This window comes from Poecilia mexicana, unplaced genomic scaffold (genome assembly GCF_051168715.1).
Source record: "Poecilia mexicana isolate PSO_F unplaced genomic scaffold, ASM5116871v1 scaffold_18, whole genome shotgun sequence".
NCBI classification, from domain to species: domain Eukaryota; kingdom Metazoa; phylum Chordata; class Actinopteri; order Cyprinodontiformes; family Poeciliidae; genus Poecilia; species Poecilia mexicana.
This window is the reverse complement of record NW_028263387.1, coordinates 13,400,271-13,427,452: the sequence shown is the minus strand read 5'-3', so window position 1 is coordinate 13,427,452 and position 27,182 is coordinate 13,400,271. Positions and strand designations below refer to the sequence as shown.

At 39.7% G+C, this 27,182-nt stretch overlaps 2 protein-coding genes and 1 long non-coding RNA gene across 4 annotated transcripts; 2 read left to right on the top strand and 1 right to left on the bottom strand.

Annotated features, from left to right (window-relative positions):
- Positions 1-15: 15 nt before the first annotated feature.
- Positions 16-14,717, bottom strand: LOC106919125 (solute carrier family 2, facilitated glucose transporter member 4). The gene is made up of 11 exons (XM_014989308.2): positions 14,423-14,717; positions 11,308-11,403; positions 8,437-8,597; positions 5,544-5,668; positions 5,272-5,387; positions 4,346-4,508; positions 4,069-4,256; positions 3,871-3,975; positions 2,907-3,008; positions 2,600-2,803; positions 16-2,502 (listed from the first exon to the last, which is right to left on the bottom strand). Exons 1-11 carry the CDS (start codon positions 14,453-14,455, stop codon positions 2,284-2,286), a joined length of 1,512 nt encoding a protein of 503 aa, XP_014844794.1. The 5' UTR covers positions 14,456-14,717; the 3' UTR covers positions 16-2,283.
- LOC148154069 (uncharacterized) lies at positions 12,930-19,282 on the top strand. The gene is made up of 2 exons (XR_015766072.1): positions 12,930-13,226; positions 18,620-19,282. It is a non-coding gene; the product is annotated as an uncharacterized LOC148154069 (long non-coding RNA).
- A 1,048-nt stretch (positions 19,283-20,330) lies between these two features.
- On the top strand, positions 20,331-27,066 carry tp53 (tumor protein p53). 2 transcript variants are annotated; one of them, XM_088015396.1, is made up of 11 exons: positions 20,331-20,489; positions 21,922-21,994; positions 22,083-22,131; positions 22,248-22,409; positions 23,333-23,507; positions 23,603-23,715; positions 24,218-24,327; positions 24,533-24,651; positions 25,514-25,605; positions 25,683-25,753; positions 26,209-27,066. In XM_088015396.1, exons 2-11 carry the CDS (start codon positions 21,933-21,935, stop codon positions 26,282-26,284), a joined length of 1,029 nt encoding a protein of 342 aa, XP_087871522.1. In that variant the 5' UTR covers positions 20,331-20,489; positions 21,922-21,932; the 3' UTR covers positions 26,285-27,066. The 2 variants fall into 2 exon arrangements, with proteins under 2 accessions (XP_087871522.1, XP_087871523.1); XM_088015397.1 differs by having other exon boundaries at positions 20,399-20,541.
- The last annotated feature ends 116 nt before the right edge of the window (positions 27,067-27,182 follow it).

The following is a 27,182-nucleotide window of genomic DNA, read 5'->3' as shown; positions in this document are numbered from 1 at the left end:
TGGAAATGAAGAGGCTTTTGTACAGTTATTTACATCACTTGTATAACCACAGCATAAAATTACAGGTCCACTGAAAAAAAAAAATCTCAATACAAATATTCAGAAATGAGCACAACAGAACACACACACATTGATGCAAAGACTGTACATAAACTACAAAATAAATCCTAATATCTAATCTCACTGAGCATACACCAGCTGGAGTGCATACAGAGTAGAAACTTTAGACCCGCATACCATGACATGAACGCTATGTACACAAGAAGTACCAAAAATGTTTTCCCAAATCTCTGGAAAACATTAAAACTTAAGAAGGGAACACGTGTGTAAAGAATTGACTGATGCAGGATTCCTACAGTGTGGAAGTTTTGGGGTGAAATGTTTAGTTTTTCTAAGCTTGTTCCATTTTCTAAAGGGTTTGCTCTGACTTTTTGTGTCTAACTTTGGGTATTTTTAACCCTTAAACCCATCAGGATTTTGGTTTTTCACTTGTTAGCTGAACAGACTCAAAATGTCATTCTGAGTCTGTTCTAGCTAGCTCAGACTCATCTATTCTATGCTCAGATGGGAAGTCAGTTCCAGCAATGTTTTGAGGAACAGACAGATTAGAGCTGTGCAGTAAATCTAATCAACGTGGCTTTAATGCAATATCTGCTCTGACTCGTGGTCTGCATGCCAATAAAATTGATGGTCAAGTTTTAATCTGTGATCCAAGCTTCATCAGCAGGAAGCTGTGAAGGAAAAAGTCAGCAAACTGTTTATCTGAACTTATGTGATTGTAATATCGACAGTGTCAAAATGTTTCCCTACAAATACGGCTCAACTGCTCTTCAAATATCAGCTGAATAAAAGTTAAACTTCCCAAATATCCAAAACTTTAATGAAAATATGGGGAAAAGGCTAATAAACGTGTGAACGCTTCGTTGCTTGATTTTTACTGCATTCACCAATTTAAAGAGGCATTATTATGCAAAAGTTTTGAGATTTCTTTTTTAGATTTATATCATGTTATTCCCTCTTCAAAAATCATGCATGGTGTGCTTCTTCAAATCTTTCATGAGAAATCGTTGAATCTCCAGTAGCAAACCATTCGGGGCGCCTTAACGCTTGCTCTCACAAAGGAGAGCAAGCGTTAGGGGTTGGAATGAGTAAGGAGCTTCTTCCTGGAGCTGCAGTCCCAAGCCAAGCTTCCACCTCATAGAGCTCCCTTCCCCACTCAGCTCCTTCAGACTAGCGGCAGCAGCAAGCAGCAAACAATTGGTGGAGCTGTGCGTCTGCCGAGCTCATCATATAAACGACTTCTCAGTGAAAAGCTGGTAAAAATGTTTTCAAAGGCTTGAAAGAGGAATGTTGTGATGGCGGGCTGACCGAGAGGGAGATTCTTAAAGAGACACAGGCCCAATTTCAATGCATTAAATATTGTAGACAAATTTCCTATAAGTCATTTTTGATATATAGCATTTTTAAAACAACTGAAGGTAAGATTATTTGATTGTGCTCTAAAACGAGACTATGCGCCAAGAAAATACATAATGCTGCCCCTTTAATATCAGATGGTAAAGCAAATTAGTTAAGAAACTAACTTTTTTCTGCAATAGAGTGTTTACAAAATCTGTACAGGAACCCAAATCAGCCTTACTCTAACGTGTTCCCATCTTAAGTGAAAACTATCAAGTTACGTCAACTTCCTACGTCAATGATGTCCATTTTCAGTCCCCAAGACCCAAATGTCCCACAGGTCTCAGATGTTCACTTGGTTGAACACAGTGCAAAGCAAATTAATTATTACCAAGCATTTGCAGGACATGATGTTGAGAAGGTAGCTCAACCATTCACATCTGATTTGGTCTTCCAGAACTGAAGTTGGACACCACCGTCCTACAGTACCTGTACCTCCGTTCGCCGAAGTCTTTCTTTATAAAGTGCAGGAATTCCAAAATTTCCCCATCTTTCAATGCTGCGTCTGAGTTCATCAGCACTGAACAAATCATCTCACACCGGCAGTCAATGCCTCTGTCTTTTTCTTCATTGGTGAGTCTCTAACCCAAAGGCAGCTGTCAGAACCACCAGTTAGCGAACTGCTGTGGTACCAGCAAACGATGGCTCCAGAAACTTCCATACTGTCACACACTCATCTTAACACTGCTTTGGCACCACAAGCTATATCAATATGACTACAGATCTCAAAATATGTCAGAAAATAAAAATTTTGGAGTAGGGTCCGTACACAAACTTCACCTTAAATTGTACTCAGTTTGTTTTTTTTGGTTTTGTTTGGACTCTTCAGTTGATGCTTTCATCACCCAGGTAGTCCAGCTCTGTGCTGGGCTTGTCCAGCTCCATGTCCATATCCATCATGCCAGCTGCTGAGTGCTGATTAAAGTTGGCTGCGATCTGGTCGAATGTCTTTCCCCGGGTCTCTGGCACCCGAAAGAATGTGAAGATGAGGAAAAACAGGAGCAGCACTGCGAAGATCAGGAACACGTAAGGCCCACAGAGATCCTGGGGAGGTAGATTTAGGAGATAACGTGAATTTATTGGGAAAAAATGTCCAAAACATTTCCAAGACCCCATATTTTGGAACGCTGATGGTACTCACCGCAACGTACTGGAAGCCCATGCCGATGATGAAGTTGGCGGTCCAGTTGGAGAAGCCCGCCACGGCCATGGCAGCCGGCCTTGGGCCTTGAGAGAACAACTCAGCCACAAAGAACCAAGGAATGGGACCTGGACCCACCTCGAAGAAGGCCACGAAGCCAAAGATAGCTAGCATGCTAATGTAGCTCATCCAAGGAATGCTGTCCTGTCAGGTGGAGGAAACGAGGCAGTCAGCGGTTTATTGGGCTTGGTAACACTGGTAGACAAAAAACAAGTAAGAATTCAACCTGAATGTTAGCGTTACTTACTAGTAAAGCCAAGGCTATGGTCATGATAATGGCAGAAATGCACATTCCTGCCAAACCCAACATGTGAAGTGTCCGCCGACCCATCCGCTCCACGAGGAACAGCTGTTTATTTCAGGAAGACAATGAAAAAATTTAACTTTTATTCATTTCTGAGCCAAATGTACAAAGTTTGTTCTGTCAGTGCCTTATTGATATGTTGTTGTTTTTTTACTAAAAAATTGAGACTTACAAGGTTAAGCTAACATTGCTAGCATGTTTACAAACTCAGCTTTCTAGTTTTGATCAATTATAAACCAACAAAAGCTGACCAGAATAGACTGATTTTTAGTTTGACTGAATACTAAAAATCAGTTTAACTATTTCACTTTGGTCTAGTTCAGGCATGAACTAGAAATGCTAGCTGAATGCTAGCAGCTACAAATGCTAGCTGAAGTTTAGTATTTTTGCAGTGTGAGCACACCGACATTACCGGGTCACATTAACCACAACACCCTTCAGTGTGGACAGTCTTACAATATAAGAATCAAAGCAAGATAATTTTAGTATCAGGTGTTTAATAAGAAAGTCTGAGGGAGCACAGATATGCAAGAAGCTGTGAATGAGGAAACTGGTGGAGGGTCTACACTGTGGTGTAGCATTTATTGTGAGGCTCTTGCCTTGCAGAGCTCAAACTTATTTCTTATCCCAGTTTGGTGGATATATGCCTCCACCAATGGTTTAACATGTGGAATATTACATTTCTGCTTCTTTTAAATGACAACTCAGCTGGATAATGGACTCAACATGAAAACGATTGACCAGCCTCCTCTTATCTTATTTACTCTTTGATAACAGAGTTAAACACAGAAAGAGACACACTTGTTGATTTAATGTGGCTCAAAGCAAGGCTGTATAAAGTCTCCCAAATACTTTAAACTAAACGTTACTGCGAGGCTACCAGCGAGCCAGGACACAGACATCTCACCGAGACCACAGTGAAGGCACAGTTTACAACTCCGGCTCCTATTGTGGCGTAGACCGGACTCTGGACTCCTGCCTTCATGAAGATACTGGTGGAGTAGTAGAAAATCTGGAGGCGGGATTAAACAGATCTGAGTTACCGCTGAGACCCGGGTCAAGCTTTGGGACTTGATTAATGCTCTGAGTAAAATCAAAACTCAACTGCATTGACTCCAGAGAGCTGCTGGGAGAGCTGCAGCAGGATGGAGACGACGATGGGCTGGCGGTACAGAGGCGAGCGGAAGAGCTCTAGGATGGAGACTTTCCTCTCCATGTCCATCCTCCTCTTCTCCTCCTTCATCTCTGCTAGCATGTCACCCACCTCCTGCCGGCCTGTTAACCTCCTCAAGCCTGTCCAGAGGACAAATGGGAGGAGTTCAGACAATCGAGAGGCAAAGAGTAGTTTCAAGAACAACGTGTGGGACGGCGGTTCCACCCACCACTCTTGGCGTGATGCTCCTGACTCCGAACGATGTAGAGGAATCGAGGACTCTCGGGGCAGAAGGGCAGCAGACCCATCTGCAGAACAGTCGGTACCACGGTCAAACCCAGCAGAACGGGCCAAAGGTCCTCACTGCCCAGCAACATCTCCAGACCCAGAATCTTGTCAAATAAAAGAAAAAAGGCGGCGTTAGTGATGCCTGGACGATCTCAAACACACATCTGCTTTGAACTTGTAGCTCTAAAAGCAATGTGGGGAAGAGAGTCACTGTGTTGGAAAGAGAAATTTACCACAGCAATACAGGACTGTCCACTATTATCTAGAGAATAAAGTTAAACCAAATTAATCTTTCACAGCAGTACAATGATCTCAAACTAAACAAATCTTTAATTTGAGTAAATCAGTGACGGAATAAAACCAAATATTAAAAAACCTGTACATTTTCATTCATTCACATATCTCCAACTATACTTTTTTCTTGGTAATTCATGGGTTTGTGTATTGCCTTGGTGTTAAAAGTAAGGCACAAATACATTAATATGTCTGAAGTACTATTCAAATTGGAAAGGCTAGAGAACCCGCCTTAAAGTACAGCACTTATACGTGTTGGCCGACAAGATAAGAGTCTTGAAACTGTGGTGAAAGTTAAAAAAAATTAAAACATTTATTTTCAAAACACAAAGAAGAAGGAACCAGAGCAGGAGATCAGCATGAATCCTAGTTTAGGTTGAGGATCAGTCTGAGTTATCATGGATAACCGGTAATTTTAGGACGTTTTGTCCCAACCTCCTCCTTCGGCTCGTTTACATTTTAAAAAAATACAAATGATTGCTCAACGCAACTAATGCAGCAGAACAGAGTTGCATCTTTGTAAAGTTTGACAATGCTTTTATTCCCCAGGCGGCCAATAACACGCAGTCACACCTGTGCTATAAGAATCCCAGTGACTATGGCCAGTTGGTGCAACGTGCCGAGTGCACCTCGGAGACTTGTAGGAGCTATCTCCCCCACATACATGGGCGTCAAACCAGACGCAAGTCCTGCGCAAAGAAGGAAGAGATGAAAAGAAAGGCAGAAGGTCGGCATTTCAAAAAAGCAACAGATTAAACCAGAACAAGCTGGAGAACTCGAGCAGTTTTTACATTTTTATGAGTGAAAACTGAGAAAGGAAAGATAGAAACAGAACATTATCTTACCACAGTAGGCCCCAATGATGAAACGTCCCAGAATCATCATTTCAAAGGAGCGACAGACCTTAGACATTCCCATCAGACTCCCAGCAGCGAAGGCGAACAAATTGTTGGCGAGCATCGCTTTCCTCCTGTAAGAAACATAAAAACTGTCATCATGGTGTCCAGAAGGGTGTCCGATTCAGTCCCCGTGATACTGGAACGGGTTCTGCTTTGTTCCCAGAACTGTGAACTTGACACCAGATTCATTTTGGCCTCTAGAGGGCAGCATCCCACAAAAACACAGAGTCTTGGAGCAAGCTGTAACTCTATTTGTGATGCGAACTGCTAAAGGGGCAATGCAAATATCTGTGAATGCTTATTTCTAACAAACAAATAAAAAACTCACAGAAAATGTTAGTCATCATAATTTATTGCCTGCTCAGTATGATTTTTAGTCATCGACAGGATGAATAGAGTACTGTGAGAATGAAAATCCCCTAAAATATACTGCTCAAAAAAATAAAGGGAACATTTCACTTTAATTTTGTGTGTGGCTCCAAATCCAGGCCTCCATTGGTTAATAAATTTGATTTCCATTGATGATTTTTGTGTGATTTTGTTTGTCAGCACATTCAACTTTGTACAGAACAAAGTATTCAATGAGAATATTTCATTCATTCAGATCTAGGATGTGTTATTTGAGTGTTCCCTTTATTTTTTTGAGCAGTGTAGTTAAAAAGAATGATGCAATTCAAATACGAGCTTTACTTTAAAATGGTCAGTCATGTTCCTTAATGGCTGAAAAGAAGAGATAATTTTGCTCTTCCAACAAATGTATTAATTTATCATTTTTGATACAATCAGCTTGACTTCCTAGACAGAAGAGATTTTTTTATCAGTTAGCTCTGAATCATCAACTGAATTTCATTTTTGCTTTAATATATTCTGATTAAATTGAACTTCATGTTATTTGACAAGATGTCAGGATATTACTGGATAAAATTGAGTACATCTGAATTACATCTAAGCTGACACGGACACTGCATGTTTCACTATGAATGAGATATATACATATATCATTTTAGATAATATTTTTATTGGTCTGTGCTTTTTAGATTAACTGAGTTAATTATTTTAGATCAGTTTCAATTAAGTGACTTTGAGTGATTTGGTTGTGGTTCTAATTCAATCTGAAATAGTGACATGAAATGTAATGTCAGCGTTAGCTACGACACGAGGGAGACAGCGGACAGATTTAACAGAACTGTGACTTTCTAAACCAGACGTACCCACTGGTGGGAGGGCAAATTAGACAAAAACCATAGAAAAACTGGTTTACTATTGATATGTTTCTAGAATTTATACGTATTATACAGTTTATATATGCCCCAAATAATATAAAGTTACTACTATAAAAACTACTACTATAAAAATGTGAACTACTATAAAAATGTGTTGCTTAAATCTCTGTTAACAAAAACACAAACTAAACATAATCATATCTTCATTCAACCTGTTGTATTATTTTTGCCGTGGTGGGAAACGTCACTGCCTTTCTGTTTCAGATAAAAGCAGTCAGATAAAGAACGGCGAGGAATTTGACTTTTTCACGAAGTCTTTATATCGTCAAGCAGCCAAGTGTGGATATTTTATAAGAGTACAGCAAAACTACTTTTAATCACTCCATCTTATAGGAAGAAAAAGTGTAAATTTTCTCTCCTCCCTGTACTTTACGTTCTGACTTGTTGTTAAAAACATCATCTGTGGTCCAATGAGAGTTGATCTGTGTCTGCTCTTTGACTTCTGAGGTCACAGCAGCTTTACCACCAACACCAGAGGCAGCTGTGCTTCGAGGAAGACATGCAGCCTGACCTGCTCTGTGCCCCGACCCTGGACTCCCAGCTCTGTTATGCCCACCCCCCGTTTCACCCATCATGGTTTAGGTTACAGAGGGAAACTTGGACGGCAGACATCGTGGACAGAGAGGAACTTAGACCCCATGTTTTGTCTTTCAAAGGGCAGCGTTTGTGTTTTCCAGGCACATAGTGGCATTTTATAGCATAATCTAGTAACTATGTTAACTTCAATTGTTATAAAAATACTATATATATATAGATACTGCTCAAAAAAATAAAGGGAACATTTCACTTTAATTTTGTGTGTGGCTCCAAATCCAGGCCTCCATTGGCTAATAAATTTGATTTCCATTGATGATTTTTGTGTGGTTTTGTTGTCAGCACATTCAACTTTGTACAGAACAAAGTATTCAATGAGAATATTTCATTCATTCAGATCTAGATCTATATATATATATATATATATATATATATATATCAAATATGACTAATATAGTGCTTTGAAATTGGGCCTTTGTTACTTAAAGAAACTCTTGCTCTTTCTGACACACCGCCTTCAGTCATAGCACGGCTCCTCTATGAATCCTTTAGCAATGTCTTTTCTACCGTTGCACTGAGTAGTATCACAGTTCCACCTGGTGTTTGCTAATTGCTGCTGGCTAGTCTGAAGGAACAGAGGGAGATCTGTTCTGTGAGGAAGAAGCTTGGCTTGGAAACTGAGACTCTGAGGAGGAGCTGTGCCTTGAAGGCGGGGCTAGGTCCACCCAGGCATTTTGGACACAGGAGATTGAAGGATTTTCCAAATATGCATGAAAGAATCAAAGCAACACTTCAGGTGTGTTTATGATGAGGGAACGACACTATAACATGATGTGAAGCTCAAAAAAGCTTTAGCGGCAAGAAAAAAATCCCTCACTTTGCTCGAAAACCAACCATCTTCCAATCTAGAAAATGATGTCACACCTAAAACATTTAGAAGTTTCTGCTGCATCCCAACTTTACGTATTTCTAACTCTTGGAGTCGTGAGCCATTCAGGGAGGAGAATATTGTGTTTTCCTACCTGCCCAGCCACTCTGAGATGAAGCCCACGCAGAAGGAGGAGAGCATGCCCCCGATGGAGAAGATGGCCACAGACAGCGACCAGAGGGAGGTGAGGGTCCCTGAGGGGATCGGTTCTCCGTACCGATGGATCCACGTCGCATTGTAGTCCTCCTCAATGATCTGCAGGGGACGTTCAGAGACAACATTAACACACTGAGAGATCTTTGTTCATGTGCTTTGCATAATTATGTCTGTTAAATGACGCAGTGACTAAACCATTACAAAGACAAACCATCAAACCACTTCGTCCTCCTGCAGGCGTTTGGATCAATAAACTCTGTCAAAGACCACCAACCACGGTGCAATCTGCTCCAACAAGGCTGATTTTGCAAGAAACAATTTTTCCATTTTACTCAACAACAGGCATTAGATGCTTTTCAATAACTGGAGTTGTTGTCACCTAAAAGCTTCATTTTAGTCTCACCTGACCAAAGTTTGACTGGATTCAGTCTGCTGGGTTTCTTTAGACAGAAACTTTTTAAAATACTTTGAATCATTACTTGAGCTTACTGCACTATTTGATGACGAGGATCAACTGGAGCAATTGTGTGATCGAATTAAAAGTATTTTTGTAAAGTTCAAGATGACATTTGTTGTGAGTGGTGCTGTAACTGAGTTGAATTTATTTAATTTTTGCTCCAGTTAAAGTTCCAGTAGATTTTGACAAACACCACCTTTATGTTTGTGATGGTAGGAGAAAAAAATACCTTTTGGCATGTAGAAAGCATCTAAAAGGTGTTAGATGCTGCAGACAAAGCATTGAGGATTTATTTTACCTTCCTTAGTTTCCTTCCACAGGTTCAGTTGTTTTAAACTTTTCAAGCATTTCTGCTTTGGCAGAAATGGGCAAGTTTTGAAAAGTTGTCTTGGAAGCATCTCCTGACTTTTTGGACTAAAACACGTCTGCCTGACTTGAGTAGGATGTTCTGCTGTCTTTCCCATACTGAAGAAGAGAGAGAAATAAACCTCTGTGGTAATGTTAGTAGCAGTATATCATATTAGTTTTCTAAATGTTTTCAATGTGAGAATAAAATCCTCTAACACAGAATTCACTCATTTAAAATTTTGTTTTGTTTTTATCGCAACTTCACCAATAAATTAAACGAAGCTAACATTTGATGGCGTTACATATGTGACCAACAAAATCGAACCAAAACACAGCAGAGTTTGTGTTACTGTGTTGTTGTTTTGTTGTGTTTACAGTAAACCAGGTTTAGCGACAGCAGCTCTCTGAGTACCAGCAGCCGGGTCCAAACCCCGCCTCGCGTTCGTCCCTCTGCTCTCAACTCTCTTTGAAGCACCAGGTGAAACTGTTTACTGACCGGCTGCAAGTCACTTTGCAAAAACTTCCCTTAATGAAACAGCACAATTCAGGTCATGTTCAGAAATTATTCTTGGTGAAGTTTTCAGTCAGCACTACCAAAGCCCCAAATGTGGTGGAAAAAAATCAGCATGTGGTGTGTAGAGAATGTAACTTAGAGATTATGTTTCTTTTTTAAAATATGACAGACATTTTTATCTCATCATCGAATAAACTGAAATAAAATTGTGTTTTTATACATATATCCAAACGCATTTGCTGTATTTCCATACTTTCAACACTGTTATCCTTCCACGTGATTCTTGACATATTTACTTTATCTCATTTGGATGAACTCAGAAAACCTTTCTGTTTCCCAAATATGGGCAATATTGTGGCTCCAAACATGCCACCCTGTAAGATCAGGGTAAAGAGAGAGTCTGTGTAAAGTTGCAGGATAAGCAGAAAAACACGGCGGCATCGCGGCAACAACAAAACCTCCTGGAAAGTTGGCATTTCGAGGCGACGGGGCTGGGTCGCAAACCACAACAACGCGATATCTGCTGTTATGAAACTACATCTGTTCAGTTCGTTAAATGAGAAACAAAGAGATTATGACGTTCTCATGTTTCGTACAACTGTGTTGAAGCATTTTTTTTTTTTAGCAGCTAAAATGTGTTTGAACAAGTGTTGGTGGGCGGAGAACATCTGTGAACATCAACTCTTGTCATAGATTAACTGGGTTTAGGCTCAGGTTTTAACTAGGCCATTCTAACACATGCATGTGCTTTGATCTAACCATTCAACTGCGTCTCTGGCTGTATATTTAGAATTGTTTTGGGGGATTTTGCTGCCTCTAATTGTCTATAGTTTTCAGAAAGTTTTATATACATCTTAATTCTGTTGATTGTTGTTTGGGCCACTTCAATGTGAAACATGAGTTTCACGTTAAAATAAGTCCAAACAGCATCCTGCTGGTAGATATAGTCTATTAATAATCTATTATAATAATCTATTAAAGACACATAGTCATATAACTTTAATTATCTTTTATCAGTGAGTTATGAAATATCCCAGAGGAACTGATTCACTGTAGAAAATTCATACCCAAAACAGACAGTAGTAACTAATTACATTTACCTGAGTATCATTTTGGAAAAAAAAAATCTGCTTTTACTTTTAACTTTTACTTGAGTAATATTGTTATGAAGTGTTGCTCTACTTGCACTTGAGTGAAAATTTTGGATGCTATGCCCATGGTAAGTAACTTCACTGTTTTTATACTTTGTCTGACTTAGTTCTGATTTATGTTGTGCGGCACTTTGTGACTTTTTGTCTATAAAAACGCTTTATAAATAAACTTTACTTACTAGATGTTATGATCAATTACTCAGTATTTCTTTTTTTTTTTTACTCTTACTTGACTTATTATTTGGTTACTTTTTACTTTTGCTTGAGTAGTCCTACCCTTACTTGGTTAGATTTCTGGGTACTCAAATGCCTCTGGTTAGTAGGGTTTATGCTTTTTACCTTCTGCGGCGCATTGATGACTCCGATGTTGTATCCGAACGTCAGTGATCCCAGAACAGCAGTGAAAACTGATAGAGCGAGGGTTCCCGTCACCGCCTGCAGGAGAAACAAATAAAATAACACACAAAAAAGACAATCACTTAGCCACACTACTATGATTAATTGTAGAAATTAGACGTCCCACCTGATTTCTTTCGCTAAGAAAAAAATGAAAATGGACAAATGCATAAAAAGTTAATATAAAGTTTTAAGTTAAGTTTTCACTGCATTACTAGTGAGACACAATGTCGACGACTCAACAACGATCAGATTGCTCCACTGAGAAAACACTGAGAGCTTCTCTAAGCTTCTCTAACGGCAAGGTGTTGTTGTCTGTGCAAATTATTTTGGTACAAGTACTGCCAGCAGTATTAGAAGGTAAAAAACAAAAACACATGTGGACTTACCTTTAAGTCCACATGCTTTGTGTGTTTTTACTTCTGGTTGAAAATATATTTATTATCCACTGGATTAACCAATAAAGCAATGCTTGATTGATTTATGTAGTTTTCCATACATATCACTGCCGTCCTATTTTAAAGTCCATTAAACTATACAATCTTACATTATTGAAATTTTATAGAAAAAATTGCAACTTTTACAAGAGTGCACCACTTGTTATTGTCTGTTGCCCGGCCTCTGTGTATTATGCACATTACACAGTTTACGTGTGTGAATAGAGTCCAAAAAAAATTTTAAAAACCGAGACCAAATGCTCAGCAACTTTCTTCTTCATTACCAAGCATCGGTCTTGAGGCATGCTGCATTATGTGCATGTTTGCAGGAAAAGAAATTTAGCTCTTAACCTGTACAGCTGCTTCATTGTCTGTTATTCAACCTCCTTGTTGAGGGGCAGTTTTTGCAGGAATGGAGCAAAATAAATAAATAGATTAATTAAAAATAATAGAGACTTTTCCCAGATTGCATTTCTTATCCAGCGGCTGCATTGTGTGTTTGAGTGTGAGCATGCAGGGAGTTGAGTTGGCCTGTCACAATAATCAATGAAATCAATTAATTGCATGATAAATTAAAACAAACTCAATCATTTCCATTGGCATGATTTATCGTTTATCTCTTTTTTTCTGTCTGTCTACCAAAAACTGAAGGATAAAAGTCTTCAGTTTGGTGCTTTGGTCTCAGCCAGCCCTTGTTTTGAAGGGCAATTTTGTTTACCAAGACTTCAAAATTGATTTTATTTGTTATTTTATTATTTTAATTTGGATATTTAACATGTCTCCCAGTTCCAGTGTTAAATGTTCATTAGAATTTAAACTTTACTGATCTTCGAGAAGAATGTGTCCTTGCATTATTATTTTGCCATTACCACCAATATTACTTAAAAATGGTCTCGAAACAACAATATTATTGTTTATCACAATAACTTCTGGATCAATTTATCGTCCAGAAAATGTGTTATCGTGACAGGCCTAGAAAGACACTTTTACCAAACCGTGTCCTGCACAGAGCTAAAAAAGAGTAACCGCTGTAACTTTGGATAACGCAGCAGCTCATTTGGTAGGTTTTCACATCACAGGTTCTGAACGGCCGCCAAAAAACCCGCTGCACCGACTGCTCAATATCAGAACCGTCTTCTGTCTGTACGTTACGTAGGAGTGCGTCGAGGTGCGATCTGAGCTTTAATTAAATAGTTAGGATTAGTTTCAACACTTAGCTAACGTTGACTATAAATAAGCTTGATCCTGACCAGAAACAATCCCTCCAGTGTGGTCCACGAGTACACTGCCCACGCGCCTGAACTTTCACTACCCTCCGGTTTCCCGTCAGGCCCCGGGCACCTGTCTGCGCGGTGACAGATGAGATGACCTTGGGGACTCGAGGTCCGCAACCCACAGAGAGAGTTCAACCGATAAAACAAAGAGGTAAGATATCTGACACTGAAACGACGCCTTAATCTTTCGTGCATTTTGCGTCGTCTCCTCCGAAACTCTGGGGAGGCGGCGTTGGTTGAACGGAAAACTCTGGAGCCATGACGGAACAACACGACCTCATAAAAAAGGGTAACAGTTTGATCTGGTGTGAAAGAAAGAGCGCAAAGCATCCACTGGTGACACTTGAACAATCATTTACATGTCATTGTGTTGTTGAACGAGAGAAAACGTCGGAACATTGGTGAAACGGTGACGCCAGGTTTCACTCTCAGATCCAATCATCTATTTTTCTTGCACTCTGTTCTGTTAATCATTTACCAAAGAGTCAGATTCAGCCGGTGACCTTGCTGTGTTGAGTCTCTAAATGAGCGCTGTTTGGCATTTAGAGACCAAAACAGAGGAATGTGCGTTTGTGAACGCGTGTGTCCTTGTGTGTAGAGGTAAATAATGCTTCATGCGTGGAAAATCACCGCAAGCACCACGAAGTACCTTGTAGTTCATTAAGGAGCAGTGGCCAGAATATAACCAGTGCAATGTCAGAATCCTAGAAGACTTACTAATCCTATTATTAATTATTATTATATTATAACATTAAAGTGCCTCTGATCTGCTGCTCAACCAACTGCCTGCTGGTCCTATAAATAATTGCTATAAAAACTTTCCCTAAGACTTAGTCTTTTTATAGGAGCTGATGCTTTGGAGAACATTACACCTGACTTCTGTTGGTAGTTGCATGACCCAAAATTGCTCCAGAACTGCTTCCTCCCCAAATTTATACTCTGATTCTCCCCCCTGCCCCCCTAAAATTAGCTGTGATCGATAAACTCAGATGTTTGACATTTCAAGGTCAGATATTTTTCTTTTAAAGACAGAAAAATCCTTCAGAACAGACTGAGTATTCAAAGTCGCCATTAAAGTGAAATAAAAACAAATATTGGATTAAACATTTTTAAATATTATCCATTATCAACTTATTGTCACTTTTTTGTTACTTGTTTTAGTCGACGAAACTCAAAACTGTAAGATATCTTAGAGTGAATTTGATTGGGCCACATCCTAAATATACGTGCGTAAAATGTTCCAGTTGAAATGCGCACTCGCTGGGTTAAAAATAAACACTTTCCCTTTAGGACACCCATAATTTTTGTCGCTTAAAAGCAAGCAAGAAGGAGAAGAATAAAGGTTACCTCCCCTCCGAGCTGTTGAAACCCGGCCGGCATGACTTTGACAGCTTTAGGCACTCGGTTGCAGATGGTGACAGATGCGTCTGGTGCCAAATGGAGACGAGCTCCGACTCAAACAATCAGCAGCGAAAACAAAAAATACACGGAGCAAATGTGTTTAATCCAAAGGAGAAAACCCCCCCGAACAGGGTAGAAATCTGCTGCGCCCCGGAGCGCAGGTTGTCCTCTCGTCCGTACAAAGTTTGTGTTGTCCGTCCAGCTCGGATAGAGTGACAGCCGTGCGCAAACGGGCATTCTCTTTCGTAAACGCAGAAAGGGGAGGTGGGGGGCGGAGGGGAGGAAGACGAGGGGGGAGGAAGGGAAGAGGGAGAGGGGTCGAGACGTAAGCAGGAAGCTGACTTGACCTTAACTGTCATTGGCTGGAGGGGAGACCCAGGGCCGGCCCAAGGTTACATGAGGTCCTGAGCAGAATCTCATTGTGGGAAGGGGAGGCAACTTCCAGGTGAACTGTTCTCTAGCAAAACTCTGCAGCCTCCGCAGGACAGGTGGATTTATTCTGAGGAATAATCGGTTTTAACGAGTCCTATTTTATTTAAGGACTTTAACAGAGTAAAGTTGGGTGAATTTCAATGCAAGTAACACTTCTTGGATTTTTTTTTTAAATCTAAAACTATCTTTTAGTTATCTTTTACATCCCCATCATACACTACTTTGAGTTGCCCTATGAATGTCGTCTGTCACAAGTTTTCATGCTTAACAAAACAAAGACTTCTTTTAAATCAAACTTGTTCACATAATGTGAACTGATGTGAGTGAGTGGCCCCAACACTGAGGTCTTCTGAGGATGGATGTCATGAATCATTATGTAAAGATTGTGTTTATCTGGTGCTGTTTGATAATGAATCATATCTGCTGAAAAGCGTCAGTCTGTTTTTATGCAGTTTGTTCCCCTAAATGTGAGAGGTTGGCGTCCATCGTGAATCACTGTGCAGGAGGTCAGCTTACCTGGATTGAGTATTTAATGGCGCTTCAAATATAAGTTATTTTTATTGAATAGCATCCGGAGTATTTTATGCATTTCTTTCTTTTAATAAAAAATAAAAAAAAACACCAGCTGGTTCAGGGAGGACAGTGCTGTTCTTCGTCCCTCTCCTAAACAAATACATCATAAATTTGATTCTTGGAGATAAAATTACCAAAATCTGCTGAGAATAGTTCAGGGTGATTCAACAGCGAAAAAGGGGCTCATCTCTGCTATTGTCTTTCATCCCGACAGGCTTAAATCTCTTTCTATTTCAGATCACATGCCAAAGAGGTCACATACCCCCCCCCCCACCCCTCTCTACAGCGCCCCCCTTCGCTGCTGATCCCTGTCTGTCATGTACAACAAAGCTCAATCCTCCCCCAGCAGGCAACAGGTGCACTCTAAATCTGGGCCACGGCACCTGAATTAGGAGCGTGGGTGTGGTTGGACACAACTTTGGGAGTAAAGGGGTGTGTGCAAGGCATTTGCCAAACGTCTTTACAGGCAGACACACACCCCCACCAACGTAAATCCATCTATTCACTGCGCACCGCTGTCTCCTCTGGTGTTTGCTTTTCCCCTTTTGTGAAACAACCTGAACCCCCCCCCACCCCCAACCCCCCACCCTTCCACTTAAAAGCCGAGCCGAGTCAGGTGTGACTCCAACTAAATGCAGAGAAACTTTACACCGTCAGCAGTGTGGCGAAGAGCCTCCTGCCGGCATAGTTTGAAGGCTTATGTGTGCAGCCGCCCGGGAGGAGAACGAGACCGGCTGGTCTTCCAGAGGAGATCATATGAATTCATACAGAGACGGCCAAGAACAAGAACAGACTTTGATAACGGGATACGTTTCCACTGGAACCCGTCACTGCTCGTTTTAATTGGAGGCAGGAACAGCCGGGGGGTTTTATACGCCGGCCAAGAACATCACACCGCCATAAACATGCACCATGTGACCGCCGTCTAGTGATATACAGATACAGCATGTGTAAATAATGTTCCTGCTCGTCATGACCTATATATAAGGTGTGTGTGTGTGTGTGTGTGTGTGTGTGTGTGTGTGTGTGTGTGTGTGTGTGTGTGTGTGTGTGTTACAGAGTTTTCTGTGGATGGTTGGGGTCAGCTGGTTCAAAATTGTGGTACAGTATATCGAGTCATGTGACGGACAGCAGGTGCTGACATTCTGTCCTGATTATTATGCCCTACTGCTAGAAATACATGTCCAGTACCATGTAGAGGTTCCTCCTTACCATATGCATGAATATCATGGTAATGTTTTAATTCACCCCCTCCCCCCCGTTTTTTTTTAAAGGTGGGATGACTGTAAAGGAAGCAACTTCATAAGCTGGAAATTATTGTGCATTTTCTCCAGTCGAAAATCCACATTTATCCTCTTTTTTTTTTTTTTTTAGATAAATGTCCAAATGTTTGTGATCAAGTTATAATCTGATAATCTGAATTTTTTTTTGTTTGTTTTATTTCTCACAAATCCAGCTGGATATTTCACCACTCTTCATGGTGAAGAGTGGTGAAATAATTTAAAATTGTGCATTGACTGGTAAATGCTAATGAACTCAATTTACATGAGAGTTTTGAGGCGATACTGAAAACTCAAAGTGTTTTACACTAAACCCATATACATTCAGCTATATTAGCAAAAGCACATATTGTAATTCAGTGATATTCATGGAGGCAACTTGGACTGAAGTACCAGATCGTCATTTGATGGGGAGAAAACTGGAATCACACCGACAACCTGTCTACCTCAGGAAAACTACTCGTCACATTGAGCTCCGGTCGATTGGTTGTGATTGTTTTTGTTCTCAAAGGGTTTTGATGTGTGTTTTGTGGTCATTATCATGTTGGATCATCCAACATTTTAAACAACAAGCTGCTAATGTAAGATGAAAAGTCCCCCATCGTGACGGTGAGTAGTTTATTAAACTAAACAAAGGTTTAGTTTTTATGAAATAATATTTTCAACATGGGTTATAACATTTCTAAAAAAAAAGTCACAATTCTGACTTGGAGGCTTGTAAATTAAAAAGCAAACTTTAAAAGCAAAAACATGAATGGAGTTTTGGAAAAATACCCAAATATTTGTGTCCTTTGACTGTGGAAATTGTCCAAACTGCATTTGTTGATCCCCGTGGCTGGTGCTAATTTTCAGGAGTCCTTGTTGGAGCGGAACCGGCCTCATTGTGGACTGTGACACTGATTTTTCAGTCGCTTCCAGTTGTTAGAAGGAGTCTTATCCCGAACCATTTTTAACTAACTTAATTTCTTCTGAGGATAACCGACTGGGTCACATTTTGAATGTTGGACACAGTTAAAGATTCCAACAGGTCGAAGATCTGAAACACATCGCGGTTGGTTTTTGGAGGGGATATGTTACAGCCCCTCCTTGTGGTTAAGTTGGGAATTTTTGTTTGCTGTGCAGCTCTCCTGATTGTGATGTGGGTGAGGCCCTGAAGTCACGCATTTTCACAGCTTAGGTTAGAAACTTTGATTTTTAAACGTAACTTGAGTGAAATATTTTCAACATTTTAAAACTTTTGCAAGATATTTCTTCTTTTTTGTTGAGTTTCTGAGTCGGGCCACAACAGACCGACTGATGAGTGTCTGGGAGGAGCAGCCTGACCTCAGCTTACGGCCACATTCTGTTCAGCGAGTTGATTTTTCTTTAAATACAGTCTTGAAATGTAAATAATAGAAATAAACAAAAAAATATTTCTAAAGGTAATGTATTTTTGAGTGAAAATAAAAATAGGGACTTCTAAAACTGAGATGAAATTATCCACAGTTGGGCTATATTTATTGAAAATAAGATTAATTGCACTGAATTTTATTCAGAAGTAGAAGAGTGACAATGACCTGAATACAATATCTGACATTTTTAAACTGAAATTTTTAAACCATGCATCATTATTTATCCTCTCCATATGCACTGATTTGATCTGTCACACAGAAATCCAAAGAAAATTCATTGAAGTTTGTGGATTTACGTCTACTTAATACAAAGACTTTCCTGCGACTTAAATACTTTTCTGTAAACTGTTCATTTACATTTTCTGTAAATGAACAAAAAATATTATTTTTTGTTCATATATTTATTGTTGCATCCCTAATACATGGTAAACAGCAAAAATAAAAGGAAATTTCTTCTCTTTTTGCAGGAGGAAACCGGACACAACCAGACGGACCTGCAGAGCGAAGCAGAAATTAAAGGTTTAGTTTTAATAACAGCATATTTTCATCATGGGTTATGAAGTTTCATAACGGCATTGAATATGGAGGTTAGCAAATTAAAGTCTGGGTATCTTTCAGAGCCTCCATGTGGTAAATGACGACTAAAGTATTGAATTACACTTGGCAAGGGATTATTACAGCCTTATGCAACAGCGTTATAAAAATAAAACTAATGGTCTGTTAGCCATGACCATTGTATCTATGAGTGTCTGTGCCGTCCTGGAACGGATTCAGAGACGACTCTGTGGCTCCATCAGCACTTTCATTAAAGGTCAAACATCCAGCTGTCCCCCCAAAGTGGAACTAATCAACGCTCTGCAATCAGAGAGATGGATGCGATCCAAGACTGGGACAGGACTCTGTGGGCGTGACTCCACCTTTGACCAGACACCAGCAGCGTTACACAAACGGCTCTGTGCAACTGCAGCTGAAGTTCCTTCTTACAGCTGAAGAGGTAATTGATGGGAGGTGACATCATCCAGCCTGCATGAACAGAAAATTAAAAGATTTCAATAAGTAGCAACGTGCAAGAAGCGGATGTCAACTTAGGTATTTTGCTGACCATGTGCAATATATTACGCTGAATAGCACCTGGTTTTTATGGTGATTTTTCTTTTTTTTTTTTTCAAAAAAAATTCTTGATATGGGAGGATTAGAAAATATGCTTTTCCCACATATTATATATGCAATGTAAATTTTTAGTTTTTGTAACTGAAAACTTTAATTTTGGGGGCGGGGGGAGAAGATCCACAAAACATCCCACTCTGTGCAGCATCATTTTGGAAATATGGTTTTGCAGAATTTCACATAGCTGTCCTTTTACATGTTTATTTTAGTATCCATTCGACTGTAAACAAGTCTGACACCAAGACCTCACAATACCAATACAGTATAGTGAGCTCTAAACATACTTGTTTACATTATAGCCTTAATGTAAAAGGCTATACATATATATAACTTTAAATTAGTTATTTAAATAACTAATTTTCTCTAAATTAGTTATTTAAATAGTTCTTTTTATCCCAGGTGGAATTATAATGCAGCATAACTTTATCAGAGTTATACTGCATTATAATTCCACCTGCAGCATAACTGCAAAGTTATAATGCAGCATAACTTTCATAAAGTTATGCTGCATTATCTCAGTTGTGGGCTGATTTTTAATCAGGATTTTATTAAAAACAAACAGGATTACACAATCCAACACAGCTGAATGAAATTTCTGAATCATGTCATTATGAAGTCATGTTCTCCAGAGTCCTCATCATTTGACTGGAGTGTGCTGCTGCAGAGACTCATCTAAACGTTGGGGGGAGGCAGGCCTGCCAGTTTATGCCTTTCCCTGCTTCAACACACATAATTTCAATAGATGGCTGACTAACAGGGTTTTGCTGAATTGCAGTCATCTGAATGGGATGTGTTTGAAGCAGAGGAACATCTAAAACATGCATGTGCCTTGAGGACCAGAGTTGAGGAAACACTGATTTAGAGAACCTCCTATCTAAAACCTCCGGTGCTGCTGTGTGCCTTCGGTACCAGGATTGAAAAACATCTGGGAACGCTTTAGCACTGGGTAGCAATGTTGGTTGGTCCTGCGCACAGCAGGTCTGATTGGACCACAAAAATAAGTCCCTCCTCTTTCTACGCTCTGATTGGACCGTACTTGAAGATAAACTCTCACCCATCCCCCTTTGTTTTTTTTAAAGTGGGATTCCCCGACAACGTGCTTTAGTCAATTCAAAATATTTTGGAAGTTTTTTCTGGGCGAATCGGAGGCTTTCTCCTGAAAAACACATTGTGAGTCAACATCTCTGAGCAGTGGTCGCACCACGGTTGACGCGGCTGTGTGGTAAAGAGTACCTGCTCGTTAAATGACTGCTCTTTTTAGCCCAACTTCCTATTTGGCCGTTGATAAGTTTTTGTAGCAGTTTAAGCTAGCTGTCGGAAAAAGTCGTCTGGTAAACGTAGCTAGCCGCTTGTGCTAACACGGATACTGCGATAAATGTAAAACGAAATGTAGACTCTGTGCTGAATGTGTTGTACAGTAGGAGTTCATTTGCTCTTTACATGGGTATTGTGTTTTAGCCTACTGATTTTTGTGTGTGTGTGAACTGTCGTTTTTTATCGACCACCTGTGCTAGCCTCATTCAAGGAGAGCTAACGTCCGACTTATTAAAAAGATATGCAATGAGTAATGTTTTTATGCTGCTGAGAGTTGTAAGTTTAATTTAAAACTGTGTTTTGGGAATAAAAAACGAATAAAATGTAACAAGTTTACTTGCGGTTTCGTCAGCTTGAGAGTTGAGGCTTTAAGGCCTAGCTATTTTGAACTCATCCTGGTTGGGAGCAATTTGCGGCTAAAGCCGAACTGACGAAATGTTTCATTTTTACCAACACTTTTTCGAACAGTCTTTTTATTTTTGTTTACAAATCTGAAAAGTACTAGGTCTTTTTTTCTCACCCCTAAGGTGCACTTGAAACAAATCAATAAACCAAACTAGTTGACTATTTTGTTGAGTGCAGAGTCGCTTCAATCTGTCCTTGAAATATTTTAAGTAGCAAAAATGTTCGTAAAATTTAGCTTTGAAATATTTGTATGTCAAAACTGATTACTTTATTTAAAGTTTATTAAAATGCGTGGATTATTAGTGTAGTCTTTTAAAAGGTGAAGTTTGTCATTTATTTTCCCATTTCACATTAAAACCATTGAAAAGCTGAGGCACTTTAACTCAAAAATGGTCAATTTAATGTTTTAAAGATACCGTAGTGAAACGCTAAAGTTGAATTCCAGGAAGCCCAATTAAATATACAATCACATAATTAATCCTTTTTTTAATCTACATGTCTTCAGATAAAACTGATTTTTGCCTATAAAATTTTCAGCCATAATTACAATGTTACTTTTAATTGAAATGATATAAAATGTCATATTCTAGGCATGTTTATGTTGACAGAAATGATAATTAATTACAAATATTGCCATTTAACCACTCCCAACTTCTGTGTAAACCAGATTTTTACACAACACTGTTAAAATATTTAACATTAAATATTTTTTGACATTAAATATTTAATTTTTTCCCCCTTTTTTAATGTGAATATTGTTTTTAGCATTACCGTGAAACTATAACAAAACTGGCAAAGCATAGATTTGTCATTTTGATTGGAGCGCTGTACACCTCACCATCACATAAGTTCTTCATCCTTATCTCCTCCTTTGCCGTCACAGTGAAAGGGAGCATGGAGACCAACTTCCCCCTCCCTTTGAGCCAGGACACCTTCCATGAATTATGGAACACTGTGTAAATATCATTTTCACTCTACATGGCAATTTAAAAGTACGTTTACTTGATTACAATTGAACTCATCTTTGTACGTTTGCTTTTTCAGTGTTTTGTCGACTGAGAATGAGTCTTTGGCTACAGGTGACGGATTGCTGGTAAGCATTCGAAGAAAGTAAAGATTAAACTTATCAAATTAAATGAAGCGTTTGATTCAGCCTTTCTTTGTGGTAATTCTGTTCTTCATTTTGGCCTTCTTTTTTTTTTTTTAAAGGATCTAAATATGGATTTTTGGGAGAATGGAGAACTCCCACAGCAGGAAACTAAAAATGTGCCTGCAGCCCCAATGGTCCCCGCAATTTCGAATTATGCCGGGGAACTTGATTTTGCGCTCCATTTCAATGATTCTGGAACAGCAAAGAGTGTGACCTCTACGGTAAGTTGCTCATCATATCTTTTCCATATTTTAATCTGTTGAAATCTTAGCTGTACAATCCCACCATAATGTATTAAATATTAACCCTTTTTGACTAAATTTGTGATAAAAGATGACTTTAACTGCAGAACTATATGTTTTGGGAGATTTTTTCTGCAATCAAACATGATGAGGAGCAGAAATGAGCCTCAAATCTGAGACAGTGGAGCTTTCCATAGTGCCACGTTTCTGTACATCGTTCCTTACCTCCACAAAACCTCTTCAAAGCTCAAACTGGTCCGTTTTAATTTACTCAAGGAAAGTTCACTTGTCAGGAATAGTTTTAATTTAAAACATTTTTATCTAGTGTTGCAAACCATTTAAAACTTTGTAAATGAACAGTGAAGAACAATTCTTACCTCGATTCCGCATCAAACATCCATTCTTTAAAATCTCTTGCGGTGGCATTCAGACAGTGCCTCGTTCATTGTGGCGATTCGCTAAAGTTTAAGGGTTGGAGGCCGACGCTGAGCTGAACCTACCAATGGCGTGTTCGTGTTTCCTCGCTGGCTGATCGACTCTGGCTCACGGTTGGTCAGTTCTGCTGAAGTTGGGGTGGTCTGGACCGAAACTCCCGCCCCCTGCAACCGGTACTCTGCTGTGTGAGAGGAGCAGCTGGGCTGCCATGCACAGCTCTAACATGACGGGACATGTTCCTGCAGAGGCGCCCCTCAGTACAGAACGGGTTAAAAGTAGATGACGAAGAAGTTTGATTTATCTCAGCTTTTGGTGAGGGAGGTGGAACGATCCTCTGATTGTCTTTGAAACCAAGCATTGGTGAACAGTTTTGGGTAGAATTGACTCGGGTTGTAAAGTTTTTGTTGGGCAGAATCCACACCGGTAAGCAGCACCACTGATGGGAACGTCTGTGTCTGCCTCTCTAGTTTTCAGAAAAATTGACCAAGCTATTCTGCCAGCTGGCTAAGACCACTCCGATTGGGATATTGGTTAAGGTGGAGCCTCCTCAGGGCGCCGTCATCAGAGCAACGGCCGTGTATAAAAAGACTGAGCATGTGGCAGAAGTGGTCAAGAGGTGCCCACACCACCAAAGTGAAGACGGTATGGAGCATTTTAATCCTTTAAAGAGTTGTATTTGTTCGAATGTGATGCACAGGTGGAAGTATTCAGCTTTTTATCTTCAATCTTCTCCTCAGCGTCCGACAACAAGAGCCATCTGATCCGAGTGGAGGGCAGCCAGCTGGCCCAGTACTTTGAGGATCCGAACACCAAAAGGCAGAGCGTGACCGTGCCTTACGAACGCCCACAGGTGTCCCAGAGAGAACCACCCTACACGTTGTGCATTACTTTAATGGAAGATTTTATCACACGTATAAAAGAATTATAATATGGAAGTCATAGTCAGATGTCTAAACTGAACAATGGATTATAGTTATTATTTACAAACCTGGGAGTTAATTTTACTCTGGATTTACTAAATCTGATTTGTCCAGGGCCTCAGAAAAAGAAGTAACGGAAATTATATAGAACATTTTTAAGCTTTTTATTAAACAGGGATGACTTTTATTTTTACATTTAGAAGTATAAATATCAAAGCTTTATAAACAAAAACGGATTCGGTCAAATTGGCTCTCTAAACATGAATGCCTGTGGGAATGTTTGACCGCATGAGGCAACGTTGATCCATGCAAGTAGTGGAACGTTGTGATGCTACAATTAGTCATTTAGTAAATCCGGGCTTCTCAACATATAAAGTTGTTTATCTGAAGACTCCAGGAAGTTTTTCCACATGTTCGGTTTTCTTGTTTCAGCGGGGATCTGAGATGACGACCATCCTGCTGAGCTTTATGTGCAACAGCTCCTGCATGGGAGGCATGAACCGGAGGCCCATCCTCACCATCCTGACCCTGGAGACCCCAGAGTGAGTCGTCGTCTTTATTGGTAGATAAAATGTTAGCTGTAGTAGTTTGGGTCTCGTGTTAGTAAAGCTGATAAATGGAATCCAGCAGGACGTAAAGGTTTGTTTCACTCTGAATGTGTTTGAAAGGATTTTCACATTTCTCTTTGAGCTTTGGTTGTGTTTTTTTTTTTTTTAAGCCTTTCCTTTTGGTCTTGTTCGACTTTAGGGGGGAGGTTTTGGGCAGGCGGTGCTTTGAGGTCCGTGTCTGTGCCTGTCCAGGCAGGGACCGCAAGACGGAGGAAGAAAACCTGGAGAAAAATGGCACTAAGCAGACAAAGAAAAGAAGTAGGCTTCTAAGTTGTTCTTTGTGCATGTATGGTAGGCTACAGTTTTGCTCCGTCTGTCACTCATCATGAGCATTCTTCATTTTAGAGCACATATGTCAGAGTCAAGGCCCGCGGGCCACATCCGGCCCGCGAGAAGGTTTTTTGCGGCCCCTGGGATGATCTTGATTTATTATTAGAACCGGCCCGCAGACCGCAGCAAGCCGGCACCCCGTCTGAAAAAAAATATCTTCCTTATTTGAACTGTAAGCAGTTCTTTAAATGTTCTGTGAGATGATGTACTTACCCATGTATCCATAACAACCGGAACTTTCAATATCCACCAAGTTATTGCCGAAATATACCGTCTATTAAACGAGTGCCCCCCGGATTAATTACATTCTCTGCAGCTGCAGCTGCGAAGTTACCGTATTAACCCGATACTTGCTGGAAAGTGCAACGTCTCCCCTTTCAGAAACCGTTGGAATTTTTCCACTTAGCGCTACGTGTGGCGGAATTACGGTACTGCAAATTTAGATGTGTCGCCGGCGACACATCTAAATGCCTTAACTCTGACATATGTGGATTAATAGATTTTTGCACTTTATTTTATTGTATTTCAATCCAATTATATTTTAAAAATATTTCAGTTGTGTCTGTTGAAAATTAAAGATTACTGACAGAGCCATAAGAAAATATTGCTTTATTTATCTGATCATATTGGAATATATTTGTTAGGTTTTCAGTAGGTTCAATTAGGTTCACTAGACTATATGAGTCATTTAAAAAAATTTCAATGAACATTCGATCAGTCCGGCCCTCGGCTTGTAGCTAAATTTTTTATTTGGCCCTCCGTCCATTTGACTTTGACACCCCTGTTTTAGAGAGCGCTCCTGCTCCAGACACATCCACTGCTAAAAAGTCCAAGTCTGCCTCCAGTGGAGAGGATGAGGACAAGGAGTTGTACACTCTGCAGGTACGGCCCGTTTCTGCAACTGGATGAAATCACAATATTAGGTTGGTTAAACTTTATACTTTCTAACTTTGTTGCAGATTCGGGGCCGTGAGCGTTTCCTAATGTTCAAGAAGCTCAACGATGGTCTGGAGCTCATGGACAAAATGGGGTAAGGAAAGTCCCGTAAACTACGCCCTGAAACGATCTTTGGACTTTGGTTACATCAGTTACGATGAAGCTCACGAGGTTTTTCCCTTGATCAGGATTTCAGTCGCAGTTGAGAAAAGAGGTAAAACAAGCACCAGGCGTTTAACATAAATGGATAAATTAAAGTTGATTTTAGTTTAAAAATGACACAAACTTGAGTTACTCAGAAGATGTGAATATTGCACCTCAACTTTCCCCTCACCTTGCTGGAAAAATCAATACATGTGTGTTGGGAAGTTTAGAAATGGAAACCTGTATATTTAGTTGATGTTCCTAAAACAAAATCTACTCCGAGTTGAGAGGACTGGGGTTGGACGCCCTTTATTGCAGAAAAAACCACAAGAACACAGGAAGATGAGAACCAGATATCTTCATCAGTGTTAAATTTACTTTGATTTCTTTTTTTTTCCCCTGTAGCCCCAAGAAAAAGCAGGAGGTTCCTGCGCCCTCCAGCGGGAAGAGGCTGCTGAAGGGGGGAAGCGACAGCGACTAGTTTACCGTCTTTCATTTGTCTTTTGGTTTATGTTCTTTTTTATATACTCCATTATTAATTTTCATTTATAATGGCATTATGTATTCATTTAAGTGTAGTAATTTTTTTTTTCCTTTTTATATTTTTGGAAATGATTTGTCATCATGTAAAATAATTGCTTAGTTGGGTTTAATTATGTTGAATTAAGTATTGACCAGTTTCAAGCCAAATAAAGCTCTCCATGGTGTTAAGAGGAATTTATTTAGTTTACTAAGCTATATTTTCTTATTTCCTTAGTTTAAAGATTGGATAATTTCAATGTCATCATTTATGATTTATCTCTTGGGAACAGTTTATTTTTTTATTTTTTTAAGTAGTGTTGGTAGAAGAGGGGCTGGCTGGATCACCCCCAACACTTGAGCCTTGTTTTGTGTTTTGTGGCCCTGTTTTGAAAACTAATTTGACACTGAAAAACCGTCTCAGTTTTCCTTCCAGCTACTGTATTCAAAATATGAATCAAGTCGCATCTTTACAGCAGTAAAGTGGAATTTTTTTTTTTTTTTTGTTTCCTCCTCTAAACCAGTTGAACCACTTTAAGGCACTTTGGCTTGACGTGACCAATCACTGACTAAATGACCACTTTAAACTTAACACTGCCAGAGAATATTTAGAGGCATTTCTGCAACTTTGTAGTTTAGCGAAAGGTTTCGGTTTCCTTTATATTCTTCAAATTTCATGTATTTTGTACTGACTTTCTGTTTTATACTCGAGTTTTGAGCTGAAATAAACACATTCAGTCTCAATGGCTTCTTGTGTTCTGTTGACGCAAATATTTGAATGATTTGCATGTTTGGAATATGAATGCAAAGCAGCTGCATCTAATGATATTTTTAGGTGAATAGAGCCTTGTGATGAGCGT

What these genes read in the sequence shown, in the direction of transcription:
- LOC106919125 (XM_014989308.2), bottom strand. Translation starts at nt 14,455, where the DNA reads ATGCCGGCCGGGTTTCAACAGCTCGGAGGGGAG. An exon ending in TCATCAATGCGCCGCAGAAG is followed by an intron (nt 8,598 to 11,307) that starts GTAAAAAGCATA and finishes CGTCCCCTGCAG; the next exon opens with ATCATTGAGGAGGACTACAA. An exon ending in GGAGCATCACGCCAAGAGTG is followed by an intron (nt 4,257 to 4,345) that starts GTGGGTGGAACC and finishes TCCTCTGGACAG; the next exon opens with GCTTGAGGAGGTTAACAGGC.
- tp53 (XM_088015396.1), top strand. Translation starts at nt 21,933, where the DNA reads ATGGAGACCAACTTCCCCCTCCCTTTGAGCCAGGACACCTTCCATGAA. An exon ending in AGGAGTTGTACACTCTGCAG is followed by an intron (nt 25,606 to 25,682) that starts GTACGGCCCGTT and finishes ACTTTGTTGCAG; the next exon opens with ATTCGGGGCCGTGAGCGTTT. An exon ending in GAGCTCATGGACAAAATGGG is followed by an intron (nt 25,754 to 26,208) that starts GTAAGGAAAGTC and finishes TTTCCCCTGTAG; the next exon opens with CCCCAAGAAAAAGCAGGAGG.